This window comes from Lontra canadensis, unplaced genomic scaffold (assembly GCF_010015895.1).
Source record: "Lontra canadensis isolate GAN:19392208 unplaced genomic scaffold, GSC_riverotter_1.0 scaffold97, whole genome shotgun sequence".
Taxonomy (NCBI): Eukaryota; Metazoa; Chordata; class Mammalia; order Carnivora; family Mustelidae; genus Lontra; species Lontra canadensis.
In genome coordinates, this window is record NW_022631091.1 from 5,326,637 (window position 1) to 5,352,401 (window position 25,765).

Consider the following 25,765-nt stretch of genomic DNA (forward strand, 5'->3'; position numbering starts at 1 on the left):
GTCACGGGGACGGGGACGAGGGGCAGCGTGCAAATCCTCTCTGCATACCCCATGCTCGCGCTCTCTGGTGGAGTGGGCTTGACCAGGGACGCCCGGGGCTTTCTCTGATCTTCCTCTCAGTCCCCCGCTGGTCTGCTCCCGTACCAGCACCAGGCCCTGGTGCCACAGTGGCCTCAGTGTCCCTCAGGATCAGAAGCCGCGAGTTAGCAGGGAGGGCTGTGGGCAGAGCTGCAGGCCGCCCCATGGCACCAGCACTGCCCGGCCGTCTCCGCGCCCACACAGCCCCCAACTCCCAGCACCAGAGCACGAGGCAGGGGGTGGAGGGACCTGGCTCGCCATCGTCCATGCCCCGGGTGACACAAAGTGGGTCCTCCCCTGTCTGGGCCAGTGCAGTGGGACTGCACACTCCCCGGGCCTTAGGGAGCACGTCATCAAGCCCTGCGTTCACGGGAGAGCAGACAAGGCTCGCTGTAGAGAGAAGGTGGCCCAGGCCGGGCCAGATGGTGCCACAGCCTTTCCCGGAGTACATCTTGCTGGGGCCAAGGTACGCCATCGCTGCTGGAAACAGACTCCAGCCTCAAGGAGAACACAGACCCTCGGGACACAAAGGAGACCCAAAGCAGCCTCAGCTAGAAATGAGCTGTGGGCAAGGGCTGCGAGATGGGGACTGTCGCCCCAGGACCTGCGTGGAGCACGGTGCTCTGAGTGAAGTCGGTCCCTGGGCGTAAATGCAGCCTCGAATGGCCGAGCCGTGAGCCCCGGGTTCAGGTCCTGCTCTCCTTGGGGGTCGTGGTGATTGCGGGCAAGCCTTTTAGGAGGTTGGGGGGCAGGATCTCGTCTTGTCTTCCCGTTCATCATTTGTGAGTCACCGTCCGGGGAGCAAGGCTCTGCTCGGTGTCCATTCTCTCTTCCATGTAAACAGAAGATGGGCCATGGGACGGCGGAGGGGCGGGTGCCCAAGGCACAGCACAGGCTCCTCGTGAGGCGAGAAGACACCGACCCCAGGACACGGTCGGTGCCCCTGCTCCTCAGAAACGGGACCACCGGATGGCGAAGGCACAGTGCTCCCCACCTGATCTCGAGTTTCCTTCTCCTGCCCACTCTCTGTCCACTGTGTGTCCGTCTTCTCTGTGTGGCCCAAGGAAGCAAAACCGCGGACTGTCCCCAGTGAGGAAGTGTCCCCGCGGGAGCCACGGTGCGGACACGGCAGTGAGGGGCGCCCCCGGAGGCCTCTCTGTGCATGTGGGAGCCGGGACGGGGTCCGGAGAAGGAGGAGGGACGCTGAGGGGAAGGCAGAACTGTACGTTGCGGGCACGTCCCACCAGTGACCGTGGGGCCATGGGACTGTCCCTCCTAATGCAGTTAGAAGCCCTTCAAAGCTGCCCACTCTGTGCACCCACACATGTCCCCGTGCCCCAGGCCTGGGCCGCCTCCTCACAGAGAGGAGCTCGTCGCTGCCTCCGGGCGGCCTCCCGGGGGTGTCCCTTATCTCAGCAGAGCAGGCCAGGCTGACAGGGTCCAGGGGACCGCAGTCTCCTGTCCCCTGAGGTGTGTCCTCCTCTGGGAGAAGTCTCTGTCCCACTGGCCGTCCTCCAACAAGATCCGGGGACGCAGAGTAGCTAAGGAAGGGTCTCCACGTTCCACACCCGCCTAGCACCGCCTCACAAGGCTTAATCCTCAACGCTGGCTCAGAGCATCTAAAAATCTTCTAAATAGGGTTGATCTTATCATTGTCTGAGATCTGGTAGGCCTGAGGAAACCCGCTTAGCCATGTACCCAAATACTGTGTTGGCAATGGAAGCCAGCGGCCTAAGAAGCCTCAAGTGAAAAAATTAGAAAAAGATCTTACATTTAAATTTCTAAGGAACTGTCGAGTGATAGCGGAAAAAAATATGTATTTCCTCCCTACCTTTTACACAAATTCCAGATCTACTAAAGAGTTAAGTGTTAAAAAAAAATCAATCATGTTAATGACAACAAAGAGGAACGCCCATCCGACGTCCGGGCGGGAATCTGGTTCCTAAAATCGACAGAGAATGACACAGGGAAGGGGGAGAGATTGACTCACAAACGTGAGATCGTGACATTAAAAGGCCAGTAAAGCGCGGGGATGTTGCGTGAGGCAAACGGAGAGAAGGCCAGGAGGCTCCGTAAATGCAGGGGCCTTGAGGGATGGTAGAGACGAGCCACAGCTCCGGCGGGAGACGCATCCACACACCTGTGCCCCGACAGTGACTCCGCAGGTATGCACGGGTCCTCCAGGAGGCGGGAGGGACACTTAGAGGAAACAGACGTGCACACGGCGCCCATCTCGGTCAGTGCTGAGACAGCGTTCCTGACCGACCATGTCCCAGGACCCGCAGGGCAGTGGTTCCCCAGAGCGGTGCCCTTGGCCATGAACCCACGTGTGGGGTCCCCATGCTCTCCGGCTCTGTGGATTCCGTCCAACCGAGCAGAGCCCATGCTCTGCCCACCCTGATCCCTCTCCCTGCCCTGCTGGTCACTCTCGGGCCAGAGCCAGGGATGGCAGAAAGGCCTGGACGGGCGGCTCTGCCACTGGACAGGCAGCCACGGGGCATCCTGGCATGACAAAAGACGCAGGCACGGACAGCAAATGCGTCACCGTCTGGCACTGTCTCCAAGCTGCCTTTGGGACAGCTTAAGGCGCTGAGGGATTTTGAGTCCTAGGACCCAGATGCATCAAAAAGAAAGCCCGGAGAGAGGCTCCCTCCATCCCCGTATCACTACGGCATCAGTAAGTCACAAAACTGGGGAGAGACGTCGCGAGCTAAGCCAAGAGACTGTCCCATCAGCCGGAGTGAAATGCCAGTAGCCATCTCACTGGGCAGTTCTAGGCTGGTGCAGAACTGGGGTTCAGGCCTTGTTTTCTCCCTGGGATGTTTGTTCCTGGGATCTGACAGGTGAGTCTGGAATTGAGTGGGGCTTGCTACTATGGACGTAAAGAGAAAAATATTCCAAGCTATTTTGAGATTCATTAACAAACCGTGCATATTGGGGATAACTGAAGCGTATTTTGTTTTGTATTTCAACCTTGTAATTGTGGTAGCCCTGAAACGTGGAGAATTGGGGGGTGTCGTTTTCACAGTGGGCTTTGCTCCAGACAGCCATCCACGTCCCCTAGTGCCAGCGGCGACCTCATGTGTCCTTCAGCCCCCATGGCCGTGGCAGCGCCAAGCACCAAGATGAGTATGGAGATGCCCAGAGATGCACCCCGCTGTGAAGGGCACAGTTTCCTTCCTGGGAAAACAGGGGAGGAGGAGCCCGTGGGATCAGCCTGCTGGAAGGACACGCGATACAAAATAGAGCTGCTTTCTGGAAACGCTCTCTTTTTGGATCGGACCAACGTCTGCATGACTCCAAGCCCGATATTCCTTTAGGCAACTTCAGATGTACCTACTCTGGGCTCATGAGGAATTTAACATTTAGGACATTCCAACCTGTTCATTTTTTTACTTAGCCACTTGCTCTGTTCTGGAGTTTTAGGAGTTAAAAGGTGGCGAACAGCCCCTTTGCTGGTAACAAAATATCTCAATACCCACAGTCCTTTGACATGTCCTGTCCAGTGAGAAACGGAAATGCAAGGGCTGTTTCTGCCCGCAGCCTAACGGCTTCGCACCTTGAAGGGGACAGGTTCTGAACCTCGAGGCCGCCTCTTGGAACCGACATTTCCACCCTCTAGACACGTCCCCAGACCTGAGAAGCGGCCAGTCTGGTCTGAGAGAGCCAGTCGGAAATGCTCGTGTAGGACGGGCGTCCCCGTGCAGGAGGGAGGAGAGCTCAGGCTCGGCTCAGCGCCGTGACCCCTGCTCCCTGCTTCCTTCCCTGGCCCCCAGAAACCCACTGGGCCAGAAATTACACCCCACGCAGTCTCCCAGATGCAGACGAAAATCTGTCCTCACGCGATACTTTGAATCTTCAGAAGTCGAATTCATAGCAAAAAGTGGCCTCCCGGGAGAAGGCGCATTGCTGGTGTTCGGGGCCAAAGCTCTGGATCATTCTTCAGTCCAGAGAAGGAAGGAAGGAAGAAAACCATCACTCATGAAAATTAAAATGGTAACCACGTTAGTTACCGTAGGAAGACCTGTCTTCTTCTCTGTTTCAGGTTATTTAAAGAGAACGGGACACGGTTGCTTAGGTCACTTCTTGACTGAAGAAACTTTTTGTGGATCAGCCTTCAGCCCGTTTCCCTTCCGCCTCCACGTTTACATTTACAGTAGAGATGACCGTGTAATCTTTAGTTGTCGTCTTTTTCCCACCATGTCCCACTCTTTAACCTGTCTACAACCCAAGAAACACAAACAGACGATTCTGGTACAAACGAACGGGTGGAACCCAAGGGACCCAGGTGCCGTAGGTGACGCGCCGGTTCCTGGCCGGGGACGTCTACCTAAGGTGCACGGTGCCTCCGGGAGCCCCGAGAAAGAGGCCAGGGAGGCGTCAGGGGGAGTCGCTGTCCTTTCACTTTCTGTCCCAGAACACGCAGTGGGAAACTACTCCCGAACAGAAAGGCCCGAGGACATCGGCCGCGGCTTCCTGGTCCGGAAATGACCGCCCGGGCGTGTCGGGGGGACGGGCAGGGCCCCCAGCGCGGCCCACCGTGGGCGGTGGCGCCCGGCTTCACGGCGCTACGAGGAGCGGCACTTGGAACGTGCGCTTGCGGCTTGCTTCGCGCTCGTCCTCCGCGGAACTCGCCGTTCTCCGTCCGCTGTGAACCGAGTGACTTCCGTGAATGTGCCGGGGATGAACCTGCTCGGCCACGGCAGGCGTCGAAGCCCGGGTTCTGAGTGTGTCCGCGTCTCAGGACAAAGCGCGTTGCTGTAAGACAGACGGAATCAACAGGATCGTGCGGGAAATCGCACTCTGAGGTCTGAGCCCCCGGGGCTGGGCCAGACGCCGTCATCAGCGTTCACGGGACCGCTGTGTCCCTCCCAGCCGCCACACGCTCTGCGCTCGCCGCGCATCTGCGGACGTCATCGGGGCTCTACTTCGTAAAGAAAGGACGGTCGAGGAGCAGAAGCAGCCCCGACCGGTGAACCGAGGCGCTCGAAAGGCGGCCAGTCTACGTCCTCCGTCCTCGTGGCTGGAGGTCCTCCCACCGCGGCCGACAAACACATTTGCCATGACCGTAACCGGCCAGGAGTCACGGAACTGCTCAACAGAGGTTTTGCCAGAATAATGTATTTTTCCCCTTCAATCGATAGGACAGAATAATACTCATTTCCTTCAAAGCGGGAAATGGCCACCTTTGGGCTGAGAACGTCCACTTTCAGGGCCGACGGCTGAAATATGAGTTCAGCACGGCAGCGCAGGTAAAGTCCCGTCAGGAAATTATTATCACAAAGAACGTCCTTCCCGCAGGAAGCCCTTCCTGGTGGCAGAGGATGGCCCAGGGCAAGGGGACAGGCCTACACTGGGAGCCTGGGCGTGGGCCGAGCCTTTGGGCTCCTACGCAGCTTCCAGTCCTTCCCAGCAACGAACACCGTGGTAGCCACTGACCCTGGGCCAGAGGAAGACGGGATTCTTCCTACCCAGATGGCAGTCACCGTCTGGCCTTCTTCCTCCCTCCGGCACGCAACCCAACCCACCTGAATCGGGACAGGAGAAGCCCAAACACATCTCTAGTGTCACGGAGAAAAGGAGCAGAGCTGAGGACAGCTGACACTGACCTTTGCCGTGAAGGTACTTCCCGCGTCAGCAACACTACGGGCAGGTACTCGCACGGCATCTCCCCGTTCTAAGTAGGAGGACACGGGGACAGGCGAGGCTCCCCATGGCGACGCCGCACACAGAAGTGAAGCAGGACATGTCCATGGCCCAGGTGTGTGTCCCGATGGCAGTATCGTGGTCCTCTCCCTTGGGGGGTGACGAATTCTCATGCAGACTCAGAACCTTGGGAGCCACTGTTCCTAGGGGGGACGACAGTCCCTACTTGCTGACTGACTAACCAGAGGATGGACCCGGGGCTGTCTTCATTCCTGGTCTCTTGCTCGGGGCCAGGCTTGCGGTCATTTGAGCCCCATTCCCTTACGACACGAATGCGGCGTCCACCTTCTGACTCGCGGTGCTTGGAACGCTTTATGTGGCACTGTTCTGGGGACAACGCTGTGCTGAGTAATGAGTACGGAGTCACGGAAGAAAGGGGAACATTCGCAAAAGGTCCTTAATCGGCAGGAGGCCCCGCGAGGCGGGAGAAGGTGCTGGAACACGAGGGCGGGGCTGGTGGGGGCGGCGAGCTCGTCACACCGTCCTCGCCGCCCAGCAGTTGACATTGCCCTCACGACTGACGTGCCACCTCCTTAAAGAAAGGGGGCGGGCGCCCGACAGCTGCACAATCACGTAAAGCTAAAACAGAGCTGTCAGACCATCATCCTTCTGTCAAGGCATTTGGAATCTCACTGACAACAATTCTCTCCCGCACACACGACAGTCGCTGTGTTTTTGAGAAACAATCTGGAGTTTCAGGACGATCTCCGCAGTCCTCCGCCCCCTTCTCACTATCAAACCCCTCGCGTTCTCTCTCTGGGGGCTTGTCTGTACGTTCCGGTGTGGCTGGCGGGTGGGGAGCATCACAGCCACGGTCACGGCGCGTTCCTTGTCTCTCCACGCTCCGCGGGTGACTCAACAGCCTGCACCGGCCCACGCGAAGGTGGAGAGATCGGGAGACCTCGGGATCGCGGAGGGCAGAGGTGGCGGCATCCAGCCGATTTCAACAGTCCTGAGCTGAGCCTCTTTTGTGCGTGAGGAAGGGGGAGGCTCAGCGAGCCGCAGCGTCCTCTCCCTGCGGTGCACGCAGACACCTGGCCTCCTTCCTGCACATACTCTGTCCTCCTATGATGTGTCCAAGGACCACCCCTCCCGAGGCACTGCATTGCAAACGTTTATAGCCTTTCTTAAATTTGAATTCAATTAATTAACCTATACTGCACTACTAGTTCCAGAGGCAGAGATCAGTGATCATCAGTTGCCTAGAACGCCCAGGGCTCATCACACCACCTGTCCTCCCGAGTGCCCCTCACCCAGTTTCCCCATCTCCCCCACCAAGCAACCCTGTTTGTTTCCTTTGATGAAGAGTCTCATGGTTTATCTCTCTCTGATCTCATCTTGTTTTATTTTTTCCTCTCTTCCCCTATGGTCCTCTGTTTTCTTAAATTCCACATTATCAGTACGATCTTATGATGATTATCTTTCTCCGATTGACTTATTTCGCTCAGCACAACACCCTCTAGTTCTATCCACATCGTTGCAAATGGCAAGATTTCATTTTTTTTTTTTGATGGCCAAGTAGTAATCCATTGTATATATATACCACCTTTTTATTTTCTCTCTCTTTTAAAAAAGATTTTATTTATTTATTTGACAGACAGAGATCACAAGTAGGCAGCAAGGCAGGCAGAGAGAGAGAGGAGGAAGCAGGCTCCCCACCGAGCAGAGAGCCTGACCCGGGGCTCGATCCCAGGACCCTGGGATCGTGACCTGAGCCGAAGGCAGAGGCTTTAACACACTGAGCCACCCAGATGCCCCTTTTTCTCTTAAGAAAATAAATCTCCATCACATTTCTGGAAAAAAAAAATGTATTCTTTTGTGAGGGACCATTCTGGAAAGCGGAAGCAGTAAGGACGTCCAATGTGTGGTTTGAAACGCAGCTCTGAAAGGAGCACAAGGACATGGAGAATTGACCTCCTCTTTTATGTGCACACGGCTCGTTCTCACATGTGAAAACAATTTTACATCATCAAGCACAGGGTCCAGAGTATTTTGCAAATAACTTGACATTAAAAAAGTCAAACATGTATTATTTCTGTTGAGAACTTAGAATATAGAGCATAGGGAAGAAAACAAAAGCTATCGGTTACCTTGAGACTGTCCTCATTTGGCCTGATTCCTACCAGCATGACGTGTTCTTCCTCGCTGCCCACATACACACGGACCTGTACCGACCGGGAGGCTCGTGCTTTTAAAACTATGACGCGCTCTGCAGACACCGCGTTCCACTCCGTCTGACCCGTGTGACACGGGCTCCAGGGCACTTTCTGAAGCACACCGGGTTGGCTTCCAAACAAATGTGGAATCACTTAGTGATTCACTAAGCTGGAGTGCCTAGCACGAGCTGAGAGGTCAAGGTCAGCGCTGATGGAGTGCTGGCTGAGCCCCGGGTTAGACGGCGCGATGTCTGGCTCCTTGGCTTGACGCTGGGCCTTCAGAGCAGGTGCGTGGTCTCGGATTCCCTGACCGAGGTTCCGACTTCCCTCCTACTTTTCCTTCCCTCTCCTCCCAGGGCAGGGGACGGTGAGGTCATTTTGAGGGGAAGAAGGGATGGTTGTGATTAAAGGGAAAAGGAACCATTTAAGGTCCCATCCTTGAACAACCACCTTTGGAAGGACACTTCTCCTTGGAATACCTAGGATGCGTAAGTCTGTATTTATTTGGTTCATGAATTCCTGGCCGGCATTTCGTGCTTTGTGTTACCAGCCAAGGGTAAGGGACGTGTGTGCAGAGGACAATATGGCCCCTCCCTCCCTACGGGGTGAGCCGGTGGCGCTCGGCTCTCCCGAGGTGTTGGCTACGGGACTATGAGCCAGAAGTGGGGCTCACTCTGCAGTGTCACTTTGACCGTGTCTAGTGCTTATTCCTCCCTGGGGGCGGGGGTGGGCCTTGCTAGAATCTGGTGCTCCTGATTCTAAAACCCAGCCAAGGGGACCCAAGGGAAGCGCCGGAGCCGTGAATCACGTTTTTTTGGAAACTGAGCGATGTGGTCTCACTGAGGACTCGGGCTGCGCCGCGGTCCACACGCCGCCGTCCGACCTGTTTCTGCTTCCCTCCCCGATGTGCTTCTTTGCGAGTGGCACGCCACAGCCGACACATGAGGGGGAACGGTATTTACGCAGTATGGCTTTCTCTGAAAAGTGCGGCAGTGTCGCGGGGCTGGGTTAAATGTGTGGGGGAATGTTTGTACTCTTTACCGTCAGCAGAGAGAAATGCGTCTGATACGCTCCTTTACAGACAGCTTCAGAAATCACGTGAAGCTAGACCGAATGTGTATTTAGGCAAGCGGCCGGCAGAGCACAGACCACGGCAGCGCGTCTCAAACAGGGCCAGCCCCCGGGAAGTGCTCACCTTTCAGGGTAGCTTTCTTGAGGACCTTCATTGCGTACAGCTGGCCAGCGTCCGAGCCCTTGGTCTTCCGCACCAGGAACACCTGGTAAAGAGAGCAGGGACATCTGAGGTTGGGGGAAGACGGTGGACTCGGCCTTATTTGAGCCGACAGAACGATACAAGGGGGGTTTAGGGGGAAAAAATCCAGTAAAATAAATATGTACAAGTTCCTCCAGCATCTGAGCTGCCCGGACCAACGTCGTCTAATTGACCGCAACTCTGTGATGGACAGTGTCACGTGTGTGCTGAAGAACGGTTTGTTTTCGGTACCACTTTCTCCTAAACGTTTCTGTGGGAGGGAACACCACACCCCTGGAACAAACAAACAAACGCTGGTTGTTCAGAAATGCAAATGATATTCAGGAATTTCAAGGCAGATCCTTTGGTTTGTTCCAAACACGTCGCTGTAAACCCTGCGGGGAGGGCCACCCGAGCGACCGACCGTGCCACTCACACGGAGGACACTCTGATGCTCAAGACAAACTCAGTTCTCTTATTTTCAGCTTTCTTCACCCAAAATTTAGCTTCGAGCAGAGTTAAATTTATAAAGTTTCTTTCTTCTTCTTCTTCCTCTTCTTTTTAATAGAATTCGTTTCTAAATAGCTCTTAGAGACACGCGTGTGGATCTTTAATGCATTTTTGAAGCACATTTTGAAGGACAACATTGAAGAAAACCAAAAAGAAAACTGAGCTTGGGGTCATAGACAACGATTGCTGAACACGATGAGTAAAGTAAACGCACCACGGGGCGCTGATGGGAGACGCAAACATGCACTGGCGGGAGACAGACGGCCACGGGGACCATACCTGCTACCAGCGAAGGGGCCACCGCAGGGGTGACAGGGACCCACTCTCTGCCCCAAATGCCTGCCTCGTGAGGCTTCGTGGAGCCAAAGAGACCTGCCCCTGCCCATGCCTCTGGGGACGCAGCGCCACTAGTGTGGGGCCACAGGGTGGCCCATGGGGGACAGAGACCCGTGTGGGGCCGGCGGGCCGGGCTGCAGGGTCGCTCCGGGGGACAGAGACCTGCGCGCAGGGTTTGCTCTCTCACAGCTTCCCCCTCCGGGAGAGCAAAGGGGAAGAAGGTGGTGGAAGGCAGGGTGCTCAGAGCAAGGACCTCCCTTCCTCACAGGACCCCGCTCGGTGTCTGCTCTGTGACCTGGAAGACATGACGTCCCCGCACAGGAACGCGGGTTCAGGGAGTCCGTCCTCGGTCCGCCGTGTGCTCTCCAGCCCGGGAGGCGGCTCCTGACCGGGAGCGTCCTGGCCCGGGGACAGCTCCTGCCCAGCTCCTTCCCAGCCGCTCCCGGCACTCGGGTCACAGACTGGGGTCAATGCCAAGGATACCTGCCTCCCCCGCCCAGAAAAAACGAGGGCAAGAGGGACAAGCCGGCCCCACTGGATGCTGCCTCCGGGAATGAGGGCCAGGCAGCCAGGACAGTTAGAAGCAGGTTCCCCTTTTCCTTTGGATTTGGACTACTCTGCCACTGAGCATTACTATTGATCCTTGGGGGACATGTGACATGTCTACACTTATCGGCTGGATGAAGCCGGCTGTGGTGCAGGCCCCCGGGGAGAAAGTCTGGGGTCTCACGGCCACACGGGGTGAGACACAAGCCTGTGCAGACAGGGGCTCTGCATGGGACGTCCTGCCGGGTATGAGCCTCCCGACGGGCGAGGAGAGCTGCCCCAGCCGTGGTCAGAAGGCCGAGCTGTGCAGAGAAAACTCTAGTGCTCGACGTGTTATGTCCTCTGACTCATGGGAAGTCATGCGCCCTGCAGTGTGTCTGCACACACTCTGGTCCCCTCAGGTCTCCAAGCCCTGTCCCCAGGCTGATGCAGGCGGCGGACAGAGGGGAGCAGCCAGGATTTGCGTGTTGGGCAGCAAGCCAGTAAGCAGGTGGGAGAAGCTGGGGGCCCCCCTAAGGGGCCTGGGCCCGAGCATCAGTGCCCAGCACCCCAGAAAGAAAGCTGTGCCCTAAAAGGCATGGGGCTGAGGGGCAGGGGTGTCCGTGGCGGGAAGGGGCTGTTGGCTAAACAACGACTCTAGCTGAGGGGGAGTGTGGCCTCTGGGTGCAGAACACTGCAAAGCTGGACCAAAACACTCCAGCTGAGCCCCGGCCATGGGGCCGAGGGTGGCCGTGCGGGGCCGCGGGCCAAGCCAGCCTGGGCCCCTGAGTCCCCGTGCGGAGAAGCTGCCATGGTTCCTTGCTCAAGCCCTCCGTGCACCTCCACTAGGGCCACAGATCTACCGACACTTCACAGTGAAGCCCACCGCTCAGCCCCAAGACGGGCGTTCTCAGAAGACCGGTAACGGCATTAAAACCGCTCTTCCAAGATGTGCAAGAGCGAAGCTGTCTTCTCTGCATTTTCATCCCTTTGTCCAACTCCTCCCCCGCAAGGTAAGGAGGGGTGCGCGACGTACATGGGGAACACGCCTGAGAGCGCACGTCTGAGCTCAAGGACTTGCGGACACCCCGTTCTGCCCGAGGCTGCCCTGGACGCCGAGTCCTCGGGGTCCACCATCCATTAAGAGTAGTGGAAATGATGTCAAATTTTGCATGAAGCATTGCTCATAAAACCATTTTCTCTTTTGTATTTCAGGCTTTTAAAAATGAGATGATTGATGGTGATGCTGTTTATACACACGTGTCATTAAAAGAGCTCTTCCATTTCAGGAAAGAGCTGGAAGAAACTCCATTCTCGCCGTCTCGTGAAGCCCGCACTGTGCGCTGGGCTGTGGGGTACGACTGGAACCACAGCAGGAGGGACCCCTGGGTAAGCAGGGCCCCACAGGAAGTAAACAGAGCCTTGAGGGCACAAGCCACGGTGCCGTCAATGCCACAGTGAATATGGTCACGAGTGCGAGGACGGGCTCACGAGCCACAGGTGGCCGCTCCTGACCGCCGCCCTGTGCCGCCGCCTCTGGGGCTGGACGCGCATGTTCAGGAACACACTCCCTTGCAGGGAGACAAAGGCTGGATAATCCCAGAAATTTCAGCCCCTGCAACAGCCAACCTTCTGTCTCTAACCCAGCTTTAACATGCTCCCCAGTCCGTTCCAACTGCTGCTTTAGCAGCTCAGCATGTAACATGCAAGGATATTGCTGGGGGACACACGGAGACAGATCCCATGTCATTCTACATCACCCTAAATCTTCAGGTGTCATTGTAATCAGCAAAACCACTGCCTGATTCAGCAAACTTCTCAGCTCTGAGAGCTGCAGTGTCGCGATGGGTCGGCAGTGCTCTCCCACATGGGAGCCGGCTGGGTGGCGGTCACGCACCTGCAGGGGATGCCACCGGATGCCGGATCCTTCCTCCAAAGGAAGACATTTAAACACCCATTCTTATGTGCTACCAACTAAGTGACAGGAAAGCAAGGGCATGTTTTTGTTTGGGTTGATCCCGTCTCACAAGATGGGAATTGTCATCTGCCTATCTCCCCGAATATTTTTAAGAAAAGAATGTTCCCACACCGACCCCTGGTGTTCACCCATGAGGGACACCAAAGAACAGGCAAGGGGATGGGAAGGAGGGCGACGGCAACACTTTTGGACTCTCTGGGGGGCTCCAACGCCTCTCCTGCCTGCAGACTCTCAAGGAGCACCTGGTCCGCACCAGGCCCCTGACACCGGGACACACTGTGCCGCATCTTCCAGAGTTTCACTGTTCTCCCAATTCAATGCTTAAATATCTTCGAGGACAAGGCTGTTTCTCCTGTCCAGGCACCGCTGCTTCCTTTGCTCTCTGGACACCCTTGAAGTCATGATGGCTTGACAAATTACTAACGACCAGAGATGTTCTCCATTATTCCCAGCAAACTGCTCTGGCAAACTGGTTATTTTGCTTCCTGTACTTTGCAGGACTGACTTGGAGAGAAGAGCTCGCGCTGCCCTCCGTGTGGTCCTGCATGGCGCCCACAAGCCCCTGCCATCCCTCCGAGAGATGCCACCAATAGGGAGTCATCCTCTGGGGTGTGGGGCTGCTTCCATCTGGGGACCAGTCCTCTGCTGCACAAGTAGAACATAGCAGCCAAGGGAGGATCCATCAGGGCCCCTAACGTGGGCGGGACGGCAAAGGCCCCTGGGACGAGTCTGCCGTTGGAAGCAGGAGTGGGAAGGCCAAGTGGTAGAGATGGTGCTTATTCCTTCCTGCAGCTCCAGCATCTGCAGTCACTGCACAGAGGAAAGACAGAACGGACAGGCCCGGTGACAGGTAACGGAGGGGCCCGGTGACAGGTGAATACAGCCCAGGGACACTGAGGTCCAGATCAACTCTGGCTCTTTGCTCCTGGGAGCAGAGATAAGAAGGGTGGGCTGGAGCTTTCTACAGAATGAGAATATTTAGTTTTGTCTAATGTTTCTCTTCTAGAGGGCAAAAGCAGGACGACCCTGCATCAGGACGTACCTAGGGGTGAAGAGTAAAACACTGTGCAATGTCAGAACATGCGGCTTTCCCCCTCTTGTCATTAGTTTTGCTTTTATAAAAAATTCCCGACAGACAGCACTGCGTGGACTAAGAGAATTTCCACCTGCAGCTCTCTAGTGCCTGACGTTGGCCCCACGGCATCCCAAGGCCCTTCCGAGAGGTTTCCGGAGTCCTGTCCCGTTTGGTCAGCACCCGTCATCCGCCAGGGGCTCTGGTCTTCACTCCCAGGCCCAGGGGGGCCCCCACACACGAGCTGAGAACTAGGTCGTGAGCAGAGGCTGGAACACCCGTACACAGGGCCACTGCCTCTGCCCCTCAGCTCGCGTGCTCGTCGTTACCTGCCGCGCCGTACGCAGACCGGCTCCGTGTGTGTGAACGAGCAGGTGTGCGGAAGGCTGGGGAGGACAGCCCAGAGCGTGACAAGGACGGCTGTTCCCACGGTTCCACCAAACACCATTCGCTATTTCACTTGTTTTCCGAAGAACGGTCTTTTAAAGCAAATTCAAAATTTGAAACTGGGAGGGAATTGGACAAAGCCTTTCCTCCCTTCCTCTGGAACCCCAGTCTGGGAGGAGGGCATCTTCAAGGGCAGCTTCTGTCCAGGTGAGTTTCTGGACAGACCCCTCGAGCCCCAGACGCGTGGCTCCGTCGAGCTCAGAAACGTCGGTCTGTGAGTCTGTTCCCAAGCAGCTGGAGCTGGGGGTGGTGGGTGGTGTCCACAGTGAGGTCAGAGGGACCCAATCACAATGCAGCACCCACAGTGGCCCACACCTGGACCGCTTGGCGGAGAATGTGCACCAGAAACAATACCTCAGGAGTGTCTGTGAATTTGCTCGTCTCCGTTCTGAAATCCTAGTTCTTAGAGAAAGAATGATGCCTTCTCCTCTTCTCTGACATTTCTAATGAACGGCAGACATTCCATTACCACTTCAGTAGGCTCTGCCGTGTGCTTCCCGTAACGCTCCCAAGGCTGTGAGAGACCGAAGTCTTCGTTCCCTGCTTCCCGAACTCCTTACAGTCCACATCACAGAGCCATTTTTGCAGGACACGAAACTCTGAATATGGGAAATCTGGCATGGCTCAAAGCGACCGTGTTTATGTATAACTGAGTGTACAATCCTCCTTCCCACGTTACTGCACGAAAGCGGAAAAGAAAACAGAAAGACAATCCACCTTATATGCAGGCTTTGGCATATAAGTTTGCAAGCAATCCCATTTTCATGGTCTGCAGAGACTTTGCAGAACATCATTAATGTGTTATTAGTTGTGCCTTAAATCAACAGGCACCACATTGCATCTTGACACAAAGTCCTCCGAAGAACGGACAGATCTGGCAAATGTCCACGTTCCGCGCGAAACGACACTTGGAAAGCTAGTCGCTGCTCTGCCTGTGCCGCAGGGAGGGGCTGTACCGCTTTTCTCGGGCCCCGATATTCCAGAAATCGCGCCGTCAGGGTCTCCGGATTTCTCGCCGTTGCACGGGGACGCGGAGGACCCAGCACCGCGCTGGGAGGACTCTCACGCAGCCGTCACTGAAGATGCCTGTGGTCCCCCGGACCCGGACGCGGCCTGAGTGAGGGGCCGCCCACTTCTCGTTCCTGGGACGGACCAGCCTCACCACACCTTGACGGTGAGGCAAAGGACGCGATTCTGTGTGCAGATACAGCTGAGGCAACGGCTGGATGGCAGTACAATCGCATGGCTCGTGCCACTCCCCATTGTGCAGAGAGGGAAACTGAGGCTCGAGAGAGAGTCTGAACAGCTGAGACACCGGGCAAGGAGATGAGGCCGGTGGCGAGGCCCAGCCTTCCTGACCCTTGGGTGCCAGTCACGCGCCAGCGCGAAGGGCGCCTCTTTCTTCCTTCTGGTCAAGTCTATGCTCTCAGGGAGGCACTGCCTCAAGGTCAAGGACTCTCCTCACCGTGGGGATGAGGAGACACCCGGGAAGTCTGAGGAGAGGGGCGTGGTGCGGGCATTCCCGCGGGCCCACACAGTCGTGGTCCGCACAGCCCCGCATGAGTCGTAACTGTGCAACATGCGTGTGGGTGGCAGCGCGCACGGGACTCGCAGACGGGGGGCTGTCCGCGAGCCTCACCCCCTCGGCCTCAGGGTAGGAGCCGGCCTGGCCATCGCTCGCCTCCCCTGACATTCAAGTGCGTCCCGCCCTGGGCTGGGGGACCTGCCACGGTGCGCGAGCCCCACTCAGACGGAATCGAAGCCGCGGCTTACCTTTCCGTAGGATCCTTGTCCTAAAACTTTGAGCAGTTCAAACTGGGAAGGGTCGGCCTTCTCGAAGCCTTCCTTCACATGGTGGCTGATGTCGATCTCCTTGACGGTACCTTCCTCCTGCAAGAGAGCAGCGGCACGGTGAGGACCCAGCCCGCGGTTCCTCCCAGCTCACCGCTTCTGCCCTACACTGAAGTTACGGCGCGCTGGCTAAGGTTACGGATTTTGAGGACTGCGGTGAAGGCTGGGAAAATCTCTTCTCGACCCTCAGGGTCTTCCAGCCGGACTGAGGACTGAATTTACATGAGACTGAGTAATAGGAGAAAAAAACCAAAGTATTATTCCGTGTGCACAGAGGCAATAACAACACGGAGACCTAGAAAAATGACCAGAACGGGCAGTTTTTTTGTTTTTTCTTTTTAAGATTTTATTTATTTGAGAGAGAGAATGAGCGAGCACAGAGGGGAGGGGTAGAGGAAGACAGAGAAGCAGGCTCTTCGCTGGGCAGGGAGTCCGATGGGGGACTCGATCCCAGGACCCTGGGAAGGCAGATGCTTCATCGACTGAGCCCCCCAGGGCCCCCAGTTTTTATTCGTTATAGACAAAAGGACAACACATCTGGCAGGAATTGGCAAGACAAAGAAGGCTTGACTTTGGGAGCGTCTGTTAATTAGGAATTCGAAAGAAGATTTGCGCTGGGGCAGAGAACCAGGAAAAAGTAGCAAAGGCTCCTTTCTCTAGGGACAGACAGTCTCTAGCTCCTGGTGACGGGTGGTGCCCTCCACAGGGTGGGCATACCGTGACACGTGTGACATCACAGAGCTTCACACCGTCGTCCTTATGTGGGCCTATCTTGGGAAGCAGGCCAGGGAAGCTGGTACTGCGATCTTTTCCGCATGGATATTTGTCCTTAGGTCTCATCTCAAGGACATGCCTGAGGCTCTCCACGAAATCCATCCTGCGTCTAACAGTTTGGGCCAAAGTTGGGATAGGGTTGATCCTGGGACCCCTGCAGCAGAATGAACCTCTGGGACTCCGTCCTAATGTCTGCGGGCTGTGCTGCAAAGGGCCGTCTGCAGGCCCCACACGTGGCCATGGCTTGTGACATGCAGACGCGTGTCCTCCTCCTCCTTCTTGAAGAATATCTTTGGCTTGGCTAATGCCAAGTGCTTTTCATTGGTCTCCCAGAGACCATGTTTCAGAAGAAGCCGTCAGATAGGTTTTTTCTGCCAGTCCAGAAGCAAGATTCCCCAGTAGGAAAAAAAAGCCCTTGATCTTTCAATGAAAACATTGACAGAAATCACCATGATTTCTTCATCAGAGAATTTCCTGTCCCCAAAGACACATCACTTCACTTATAACCCTGTGAATCCGCCCGACGCCAGCAATGGGAACTGGAAAGCTGGAAGGGAGGCGCTTTTCCTGACAGCAGAGGCTAACTGCTGCTGAGTCCCTGCTCTGCTTCTCCCAGACTCCCTTTCCAGCCCCTCCGTCCATCTGAGCACTCACCCCTGCTCCGTCATCTTGGCACTGGGCGAGGTGCTGAAAACCAGCAGAATGGGTGGGCTGAAAAGCTCATCTAAAAATAGCGACCAGAAATCACAAGCACATTGTGTTCTGGGCACTCAGGACTTCTCATTGTTTCTTTCATTCCTTAGAAAAGGGTTTTGAAGTAGAGATTCAGTCCTAGTGAGGCCCAGAGCCGCGAGTGTGGGCGATGGGTTTCCAATCCCGGGGCACTGGGATGCCCAGCTTCTCGCCAGGTCTCAGTCCAACAGCGGATATTTTCAAGTGGAATCAGAGTAACAACAGATTACATTACAGCGGTCTCTCTAAAATGTACAAAAATTTCAGTTTCTCAAAAGTTATGAATTGTACTGTTTTATCTCTGTGTAACTAGCACTGGACACCTTTTAAAGTAGAGTGAGGGGGGCCTGGGGGGCTCAGTGGGTTAAGCATCTGCCTTCGGCTCAGGTCATGATCCCAGGGTCCTGGGATCGAGCCCCGCATCGGGCTCTCTGCTCAGCGGGGAGCCTGCTTCCTCCTCTCTCTCTGCCTGCCTCTCCGCCTACTTGTGATCTCTCTGTCAAATAAATAAATAAAATCTTTAAAAAAATAAAAATGAAGAAATAAAGCAGAGCGAGGTCACACGTGCTGCAACACCTCACCCCAGGTCAGCCGCGGGAACGTGTCGCTTTTTCTCTTCCGGTGGAGAGAGAACGCTCCAATTTCCACCTCGCTGAGGATTTGCCATTTTTGCACAAGCGATGGTTTTTCTGATTGTGAGCAGAAACAACGAATATAGCCAAAATGGATTCTTTTTGATTCGTTCATAAGGTTCCAAGGAGCGCGGGTAGGAGACGGCCAACTAGAACGTCATTGATTTGTGATCAGGTCTGGAGTAAGTAAAGGTCTGGGGCACAGGCCGCCCGTCGGGATTATCGTTACACACAGTCTGGGGAGGAAGTCACAGTTACAGACATGCCCGCCAACGCCTCAGACCTCCTGGACCAGCCCCTTTTCTGTTAACACAGCACGTTCCAGCCACGGCCCACTGACCACCCTCTCCCTACGCCGCTGTCCATCCCCCAGAATCCCGATTCCCTCCGGAAATAACTTCCATCACGCAGCCGAGGTAATGCAGTCCCCACACCACAACAAGGTCATCATTCCCCAAATCCCATCTTTCCGCGGCTTCGTTAACAAAGTCACATGCTGACTAGAACGTCCAAGTCAACCCTGACCACAGGCGCAGGGGACGGTGCGGGGTGTGGGCTCTCAGCGTGGCCGCTGGGGTCTCCCCCAACCGCACTTCACAGCACGTGTGTTTCATGAGGATTCCAGATCGTTCCTCCTCTTCAGGCGCTCTTTGCGGAGAGCCGGAGGCCCTCGGTGGCAGTAAATGAGGTCACTCAGCACACTGGGACGCTGTCAGGTGGCGCTCTGACTGTGGGAGCCCCCGTGCCCGGTCCCTGGACATCCCCACCGCATCCGCGCTCCCGGAGCGCCAGCCGGTGAAGGAGACTTCACCCCGTTGTCGCCGGGACACCTCCCAGCTGCCTCCTCCTCCCCGCCCACCGCGCCCCTCCCGCTTCAGGCCTTTACCTTCTTAACGTTTCACACAGGAGGTTCACAAACAAATCTGTCCGAACATTTCAAGTGTTGTGTATTCGCGCTGTCCAAGAATTTAGAGCAAACGTACCCAAATCCCGTAGCTAGGTTCCCCTCTGAGAACGGGCTCGGGAACTCCGGGCTCTCCCCTGGCCACGTGGCAGTACCGCTCTTCTCCCAAGGGAGCTCAGGAAGGTCTTCAAGAGCAAAGCCCGAGCGTGTCCCACTGTAGATTCCGGAGTTTTGCCTTTGTAGTGACATTTTGGCTTGAATTTGCCTGAGGATACTTTGTTTTTCTCTTTCCCAAAAACTTAAAAGAAAGAAAGAGGGGAGGGGAGGCAAGGGGAGGCGAGGGGTGGGGAAGGGAGGAAAGGTTGAGCCAACGTTGACCCCAGAGGCCCGTGTCACAGGAAACACGCAGATGCAGGCAGGGAGGGGGACATGCCCAGGCATGTCTGCTCTGTTTCCAGACAGAATGTCCTATTTTTTGGCCGATCATTGCCCAAAAGGGCATCTAGAATTACAACAATACCCACGTCTCATTTTGAAATAAATGCCTTTTCTTTGTTATCAAACAGGCTATTTTATCTAGAACTCTGTGGATTTTAATGTTATTCCTTAAGAAAAGAAGCTCCGTCCCTAAATGCTCTACACAGGGCACTAAACATTTGGTTTCTAGTGTGACTCCTGTAAAGGGTTTTTTAAAATAACTTGAGAAATTTGGTGGGGAGAAAGTGGTACCTTGCTTCACAAGCAAGAGGGTTTCAAAAATGTTCTAATGTGAGAGAGAAAAGCTAGAGAAGAACATGGTTTACATAACAGCAATACATGACAAGATAATTTGTGACAATGAATTTTTAAAATCCCTATTGAATTGTGTTTGAACTTCTGACGGATCCCAGAGCTTGTCGGGCAGGTAACCCAGCAGTGTGGTGAGAGGCTGGTGGGCTGCGGCTGCGATGAAGGCGGCAGGTGGGGGACACCTCACAGCTGCCCTCTACTCCCTGCACACGGTCACCGCCTTAGAGTGTCCTCTGTTCCAAGGCACCGGATTTTCATTTACTTATTTATTTATTTATAAAGATTTTATTTATTTATTTGATAGATACAGAGAGCACCTGTAGGCAGAGCTGAAGGCAGAGGGAGAGGAAAAGCAGGCTCTCCTCTGAGCAGGGAGCCCGATGCGGGACTTGATACCAGGACCCTGGGATGATGACCCGAGCTGAAGACAGACGCTCAACTGACTGAGCACCCAGGCGCCCCTCGTGTCATTTTTAAAGGGAGAATATTTGTGAAAAGCATGTGCAGATTAAAAGTTGTGAACTATTAATGATAAAGACATAGAACATAAAAATTGGGCAAGTGCTAGCTTCACCTCCAGAACAGGGGGCGAGTTCATTCTAGAAAGCACCTATCACAGGTAGGATATCAATCCCACGAAGGGTACAGAATGGATGACGAAACAGGTGGTTTATAAAAGTGTAAAAAGAACGAGGAAAGGGCCTGGCCTCTGCGTCACTGGGAGCAAGTCCATCAGAACCAGGGGGGAGCAAGGAGCTTGTCAAATATGCAGACCCTGGGGTGGAGGTGGGCAAGGCCTGGACCCTGTGGAGGACGGGGTCCTAGCTCGGAACGCAGAACTGGGTTTCACGTAGCTTCCCGGCTCACACCAGCAGTCCTTCCCCCTTCAGCGCTTCCCACCAACATAAGTGTGTACCCTTCTCAGTGAAAATAAACCTTCATTGTCCCCCCGGCCCCCACTCCAGGCTACCCCAGGGGCAGACCAAACTCTGAAGGGATTTTCCAAACTCAGGGTCTCCAGTTGTTCCTCTATCCACTGGCATCATCTCGCACCAAGTCCAGACAGAGCGCTAAACCCGGGGGTCAGATCCCCAAGCTACACACCACTCTGTCTTCCTCAGGACGTTTTGCTCATGGGCACCCAGGATGTCTTGCTCCCTGGGACCCTCCTACCTCCCCATTCTTCTGGCTCCTTTCCTCCTTCGTTATCTCCCTGCCTCAGTCCCTGGCCTTCTCCCCCGTAATCACCCCCTTGGACCTCACCCCCACCTGCGGCTTTACGCCGACCTTTGGACGGGACCTCTCCCCAGGACTCCGACCCTGGAGGCCCATCACAAGCAGCTGGATGTGTGCGAGAGCCGTCTGAGGGGCACAGGGTCCCCTGTCCTCCTTGAGGTTTTCCTTCATGCAGGGGTGGGTGCAAGGTCCACTGGGACTTGTCACCAGCTCCCCTGCCCTGTGAGGCCACGAGGCCTCCTCAGGTTCAGAGCTTTGCCAGCTGTCCTCAAGGAGACGGTCGGCTTTCACCGCCCCTCGTTCTGGGTTCTCCCTCTAAACAGGTTTGGGCCTCTGAATATTTGCTCATAACTTCCCAACTCACTGAAGCGCTTCCGCATCTTAAGAAAGACGTGAAGATGTAGAGTGTCCAGCACTATGGACTGGTTTTAGCGACACAGTCCAGGGAGTTGCTGGAAGCGGCAGTTTGGGGGCGCTTCTGAGGCGGAGGAAACCACCACAGCTGTCTGTCTCCTCCGGCAGGTACAGCTCAGAGCGGAGGCTCTAGAGGGCCCCGGGAGGTGTGGGGTGGTGGTGGGGGGGTGGTGGGCCGCGGGGGGCACCCCCGGGAGCTCCTGAACCGTCTCTGTAGGTTTGGGGTCTTTGTTCCCAGTAGAGCTTGCTGGACCCATGAGGACACACGGCTCGCTGCAGAAACCCCGGGGAGGATGGCTTTGTTCATAGAGCTAATATGACGTGAGAATGACTAGAACCACAAACCCTCAGAACCAGAAGGACACCCTTCTTTCACACAGGCTGGGGGGCTCCTTCAGCGCATCAGGGGCCCGGACCCACCCCGCAGGCAGCACCACGGCCCTCGGAGCAGGCCCGGGCCCGGTGTGAGCAGCGTTGCACCTGCCTTGGTCAGCGTGTCTGCTCTCTCTGCCCTGTGGGGACAAGGCCCGCTGCATTTGTCCCATCCATTTCTCGGGACACTATGTCTGCAGAAAGTTTCCTCTCCGTCTCTCAGGGGTAAAAATAAGCTGAGCCACTAAGTACAGGACACGAGTCGAAACCACGCCGGTCCTATCACTTGCTGGAATCCAGACCAAACAGGGATGGCTTTATTCAGGAAGAAATCTACAATTGCGCAGGAGGGAGGTGAAAAGGAAGGCCGAGGCCTGGGAAGAGAAGGAAAATGCTGGTGAAACACTGAGACAGCGGATAGAAGCTCTGAAATTTCAGGAGTGGGACACACGACACCCGAGTAGGGGAAAGATGGGCTCAGCTGCCCGAGATGTTTCCGTCCTGCTCGTTCCCAGGGCAGGAAACACAGGTGTGTCTGACCCGGTGCTTGTGGGCCGCACACACAGCCCGCTGCTCGCACTCCTCCTGGAAGGCTGCCTTTCCTTCTTCCCAGGGAAAAAGCGTCAGCAGAGAGGAGCGGTCACCGGGGTAGCTCACACCGGGAACACTGGGCCAGGATGGGGCGTCTGCACCAGGCGTCAGGGCAGCACGAAGTGAAGGACACAGAGGAGGTTGGGAGACGCAGCTGAGCCAATGCCCGCTCCCTTCCCTCCCAAACGCTGCCTTCGCCCACCTCCACTCCTGTTAGTTCTGGTTGTCGAAGTGAGGCAAATGTTCCCCTCTGCGTTCCCCCCACGGGTCCGGCTTTCTTTGCCACCCTCACCTGCTGTCCCCTCCAATCACCTTCCTGTCCATCCTCCAGGTGGGCCCCTGCCCCGGCCCCCGGGGAAGCAGCGTCTGTGAGGTGCGAGGCACGGGGCTGTGGCGCCGTCCCACTCTACACACAGCCTTTCCCACCTCTTCTCCAAAGTTGCCTGTGGCGATGTACGAGTGAGAGACGAGAACGTCACTGTCTGCGGATGGGAATTTATTCCGGGCCTCACAACGGGTGCGGCTGGAGAACGAGTGCCTTGGGTCCCGCCCCAGACACGTCTCCTCCAGGAACCCACAGCCTTCTGTGGGGAGGTGGTGTTCTGCGGCGGCAGGATGGGCGCACAAAGGGGGCTGACGACCTGATTCCTTCGCACAACTTTAAAAACAGCGCCCAGGAAAGACCCACGGAGGGTGATGGGCCACCAGCGGTGCTCACCGAACAGACAGTTATCACCACGCGGTTTCTCTTCCTCTTCCTCAGAACCTTTACACGTTGGGTCTGAGATGCGTAGCACGGAAACGGATGTACTGAGCAGTAAGAGAAAACACAGGCTTTAAAATCCCAAATGAGGAGCCTACGTGATGACAGCCCACAGCGGCAGTATTGCTGAGGGAGCTACAGTCGTATCCCAGTGAGAGCTGGTGGGACAAACTTCATGCTTTTTCCAGCAAAGGGAACATTTCATTTATCTGAATATCACCTTCTCCAAGACTGAAGTATTTATGTATTTCTTTTTTACGTATTCAAGTTTATTGATTTTTTTTTTAGTAATCTCTACACCAAACATGGGGCTCGGACTCAGGACTCCAAGATCAAGAGTCGCATGTTCTTCCGACCGAGCCAGTCATTTCTGACCTGATATCCTCGTTTTATTTTTCCCCCAAATTGACACTTTGTAAATGTTTGATAAATAGCTCTATCAGAACAAGTTGTCGAAAACTGATGTCCTAGGGCTCCTGGGCGGTCCAGTCTGTTAAATGCCTGGCGGCTGATTCCGGCCCAGGTCACGATCTCAGGGTCGCAGGATCCAGCATGGAATCAGGCTCCGCGCTCAGCAGGGAGTCTGCTTGGGTTTCTCTCTCCTGCTGCCCCTCCCCCCACAGTTGCACACTCTCTCTCTCTCTCTAAAATAAATAAATCTTTAAAAACAAACAAACAACAACAAAACCCCTGATGCTCCTGATGGGGCAGAATAAGGAGACGCTGAATCAGCCAGTGGTCGGCAGCCCCGTGCCTGAAGGGCTCTTTGGCTCACATGAGGCTGTTTTCTGTTTCGAGTCCTCTGCAAGCAGAGTCTGTGAACAGCCCCAGTGCCCAGCCCACACCTGGGCACCAACCTTGCCCAGGATGCCCTGAGCCACCCGGACTGACAGTGACAGTCCATTCTCAGGACGGACCATGGCCCGCTCTTCTTCCCTCGCTAGCGAAAGGGTCAGCCCCGTGGCCGGACTACACCGCTAGAGGCAGAAGACGAATCTACGAGTGTCGTTGTGGGGGGGTCACTTCTTTTTCTCATCAGAAGAAACTCTGAGGTGTGGAGCCACGGCTCTCCAGCACCGTCCATAAGAACTTACATTCGGGGCTACTGGTCAGAGGGTGGGTTCAAATCTTCAAAAGGGCAAAGAATATTCTCCGAGACAATGTGAACCCCCGACATCGACATGGGCTGTTTGTGTCTCTCTGGACAGATGCAGAAGATCCTCCCTGTCAGTCTGTCCTGGGGAACATGTCGTCAAAGCTACAAACTAATGAAAGTTTCTCTAGCATCCAGGCGCCAAACCACCCAAAAGCTGAGTCAAAGGCGAACACTGCGCTGGTGGCAGAAACCACGGGCTGTATTAATTCCCTAGCTCGGGGGCTCGGGGTGACAGCACCTTCTCCAGTGGAGTGAGCAGAGGAAGGAGGGAGCCCGGGGAAAGACTGATGGGGTGTCTCTAAGCATACCTGTGTAGAGAAAGAAATTTGGTTTCGGTTTCCACAAAGAAAAAGTGGCTTAAGTAACAGATTTTTTTTTAATGGTCCAACAACTCCGTGGCAATAGTTACTAAGACTGACGGCTCTGATTGGAAAAGCCTGATCCTGGAATGTGGACACTCCCAGCCCTTCCTCTCAAAGGAGACAGGCAGGGCAGCCCTCCCTGCAGGAGGGGCTGGCACCGGCCCCTGGGCAGGGTCTGTCTAATCTGCCGAGGGCAGGCGAGCAGACTCTGTCCGGTACAGATAAGCTGGAGCTATTCAAACTGATAACATTATTCCCATTCAGAGGGGAATAATTTGCAAAAGGATCGTAAGATCCCCCCTTGCCTGGGGAGAATAAAGGCAGCACCATTTTCCAGGCGGGCAAGGACAGGATGAGGTCTGTTTTGGGGAAAACGGTTATTCGAGCCCTTAAAGAACTTCCTATTGTGATACAAAGTCATCAGCTACAATGCAAGAAAGGATCTCAGGAGACACTAAATCCTTGTTTTAGAGAGAAAGAAACGTGAGCAGAGATGAAAACTCCAGGAATAGGAAAGCGATGGTCTTTATCCCATACAGAAGTCCCACGTGCATTCGCACCTTCTGACCCTGGAATCTCAGTGTTCAGACTTTATAAGTAAAATTTGAATATAGGAAGCTGTTTTTACAATGCTTTTTAAAAATATCTAAGAATGAAGAAATGGGAAACAATTAAATGTCCAGCAAACTTGGAAGAATTCGGTGAACGATGATACATTGCCCGCGTGGGATTGTACATGTGGCATTAAAAGCGACTGTGCCGCTTACAATTGCTCCCGGAAAGATGGGATACTTGGGTGAAACCTAACAAAAGGCATTCGGTCGCCGTGTGCTGAAAACCATAACATGCTGCGGAAAGAAATCAGAGAAGAGCTAAGTAGACACAGAGATGCGTGTCTGCAGAGCAGAAGACGCAACCTAGTGAAGAGTTTAATTCTCCAAAAACCGATCCGTACGTATAACACAACTCATATCAGCACCCCAGCGAGGCATTTCTGCAGGTGTAGACAAGCTCATTCTCAAATGGAAGTGCAAATGCCCCAAACCAGACACAGCTAGAAACAATTCTGAGAAAGAATGACCAAGCGGGAGGAGTCACCGGAGTTGTGTGAAGGCTGACGAGGTTGCTA

At 55.0% G+C, this 25,765-nt stretch overlaps 1 protein-coding gene across 4 annotated transcripts in view; it reads right to left on the reverse strand.

Annotated features, from left to right (window-relative positions):
• RPS6KA2 (ribosomal protein S6 kinase A2) overlaps positions 1 to 25,765 on the reverse strand; it is a 304,538-nt gene that overhangs the window by 62,239 nt on the left and 216,534 nt on the right. For all 4 annotated transcript variants that reach the window (XM_032837181.1, XM_032837184.1, XM_032837183.1 and 1 more), the window contains 2 exons: positions 15,834 to 15,950; positions 9,136 to 9,217 (listed from right to left, as the gene is read on the reverse strand). In XM_032837181.1, coding sequence (XP_032693072.1) covers positions 9,136 to 9,217; positions 15,834 to 15,950 — 199 coding nt within the window. The remainder of the gene's footprint in view (positions 1 to 9,135; positions 9,218 to 15,833; positions 15,951 to 25,765) is intronic.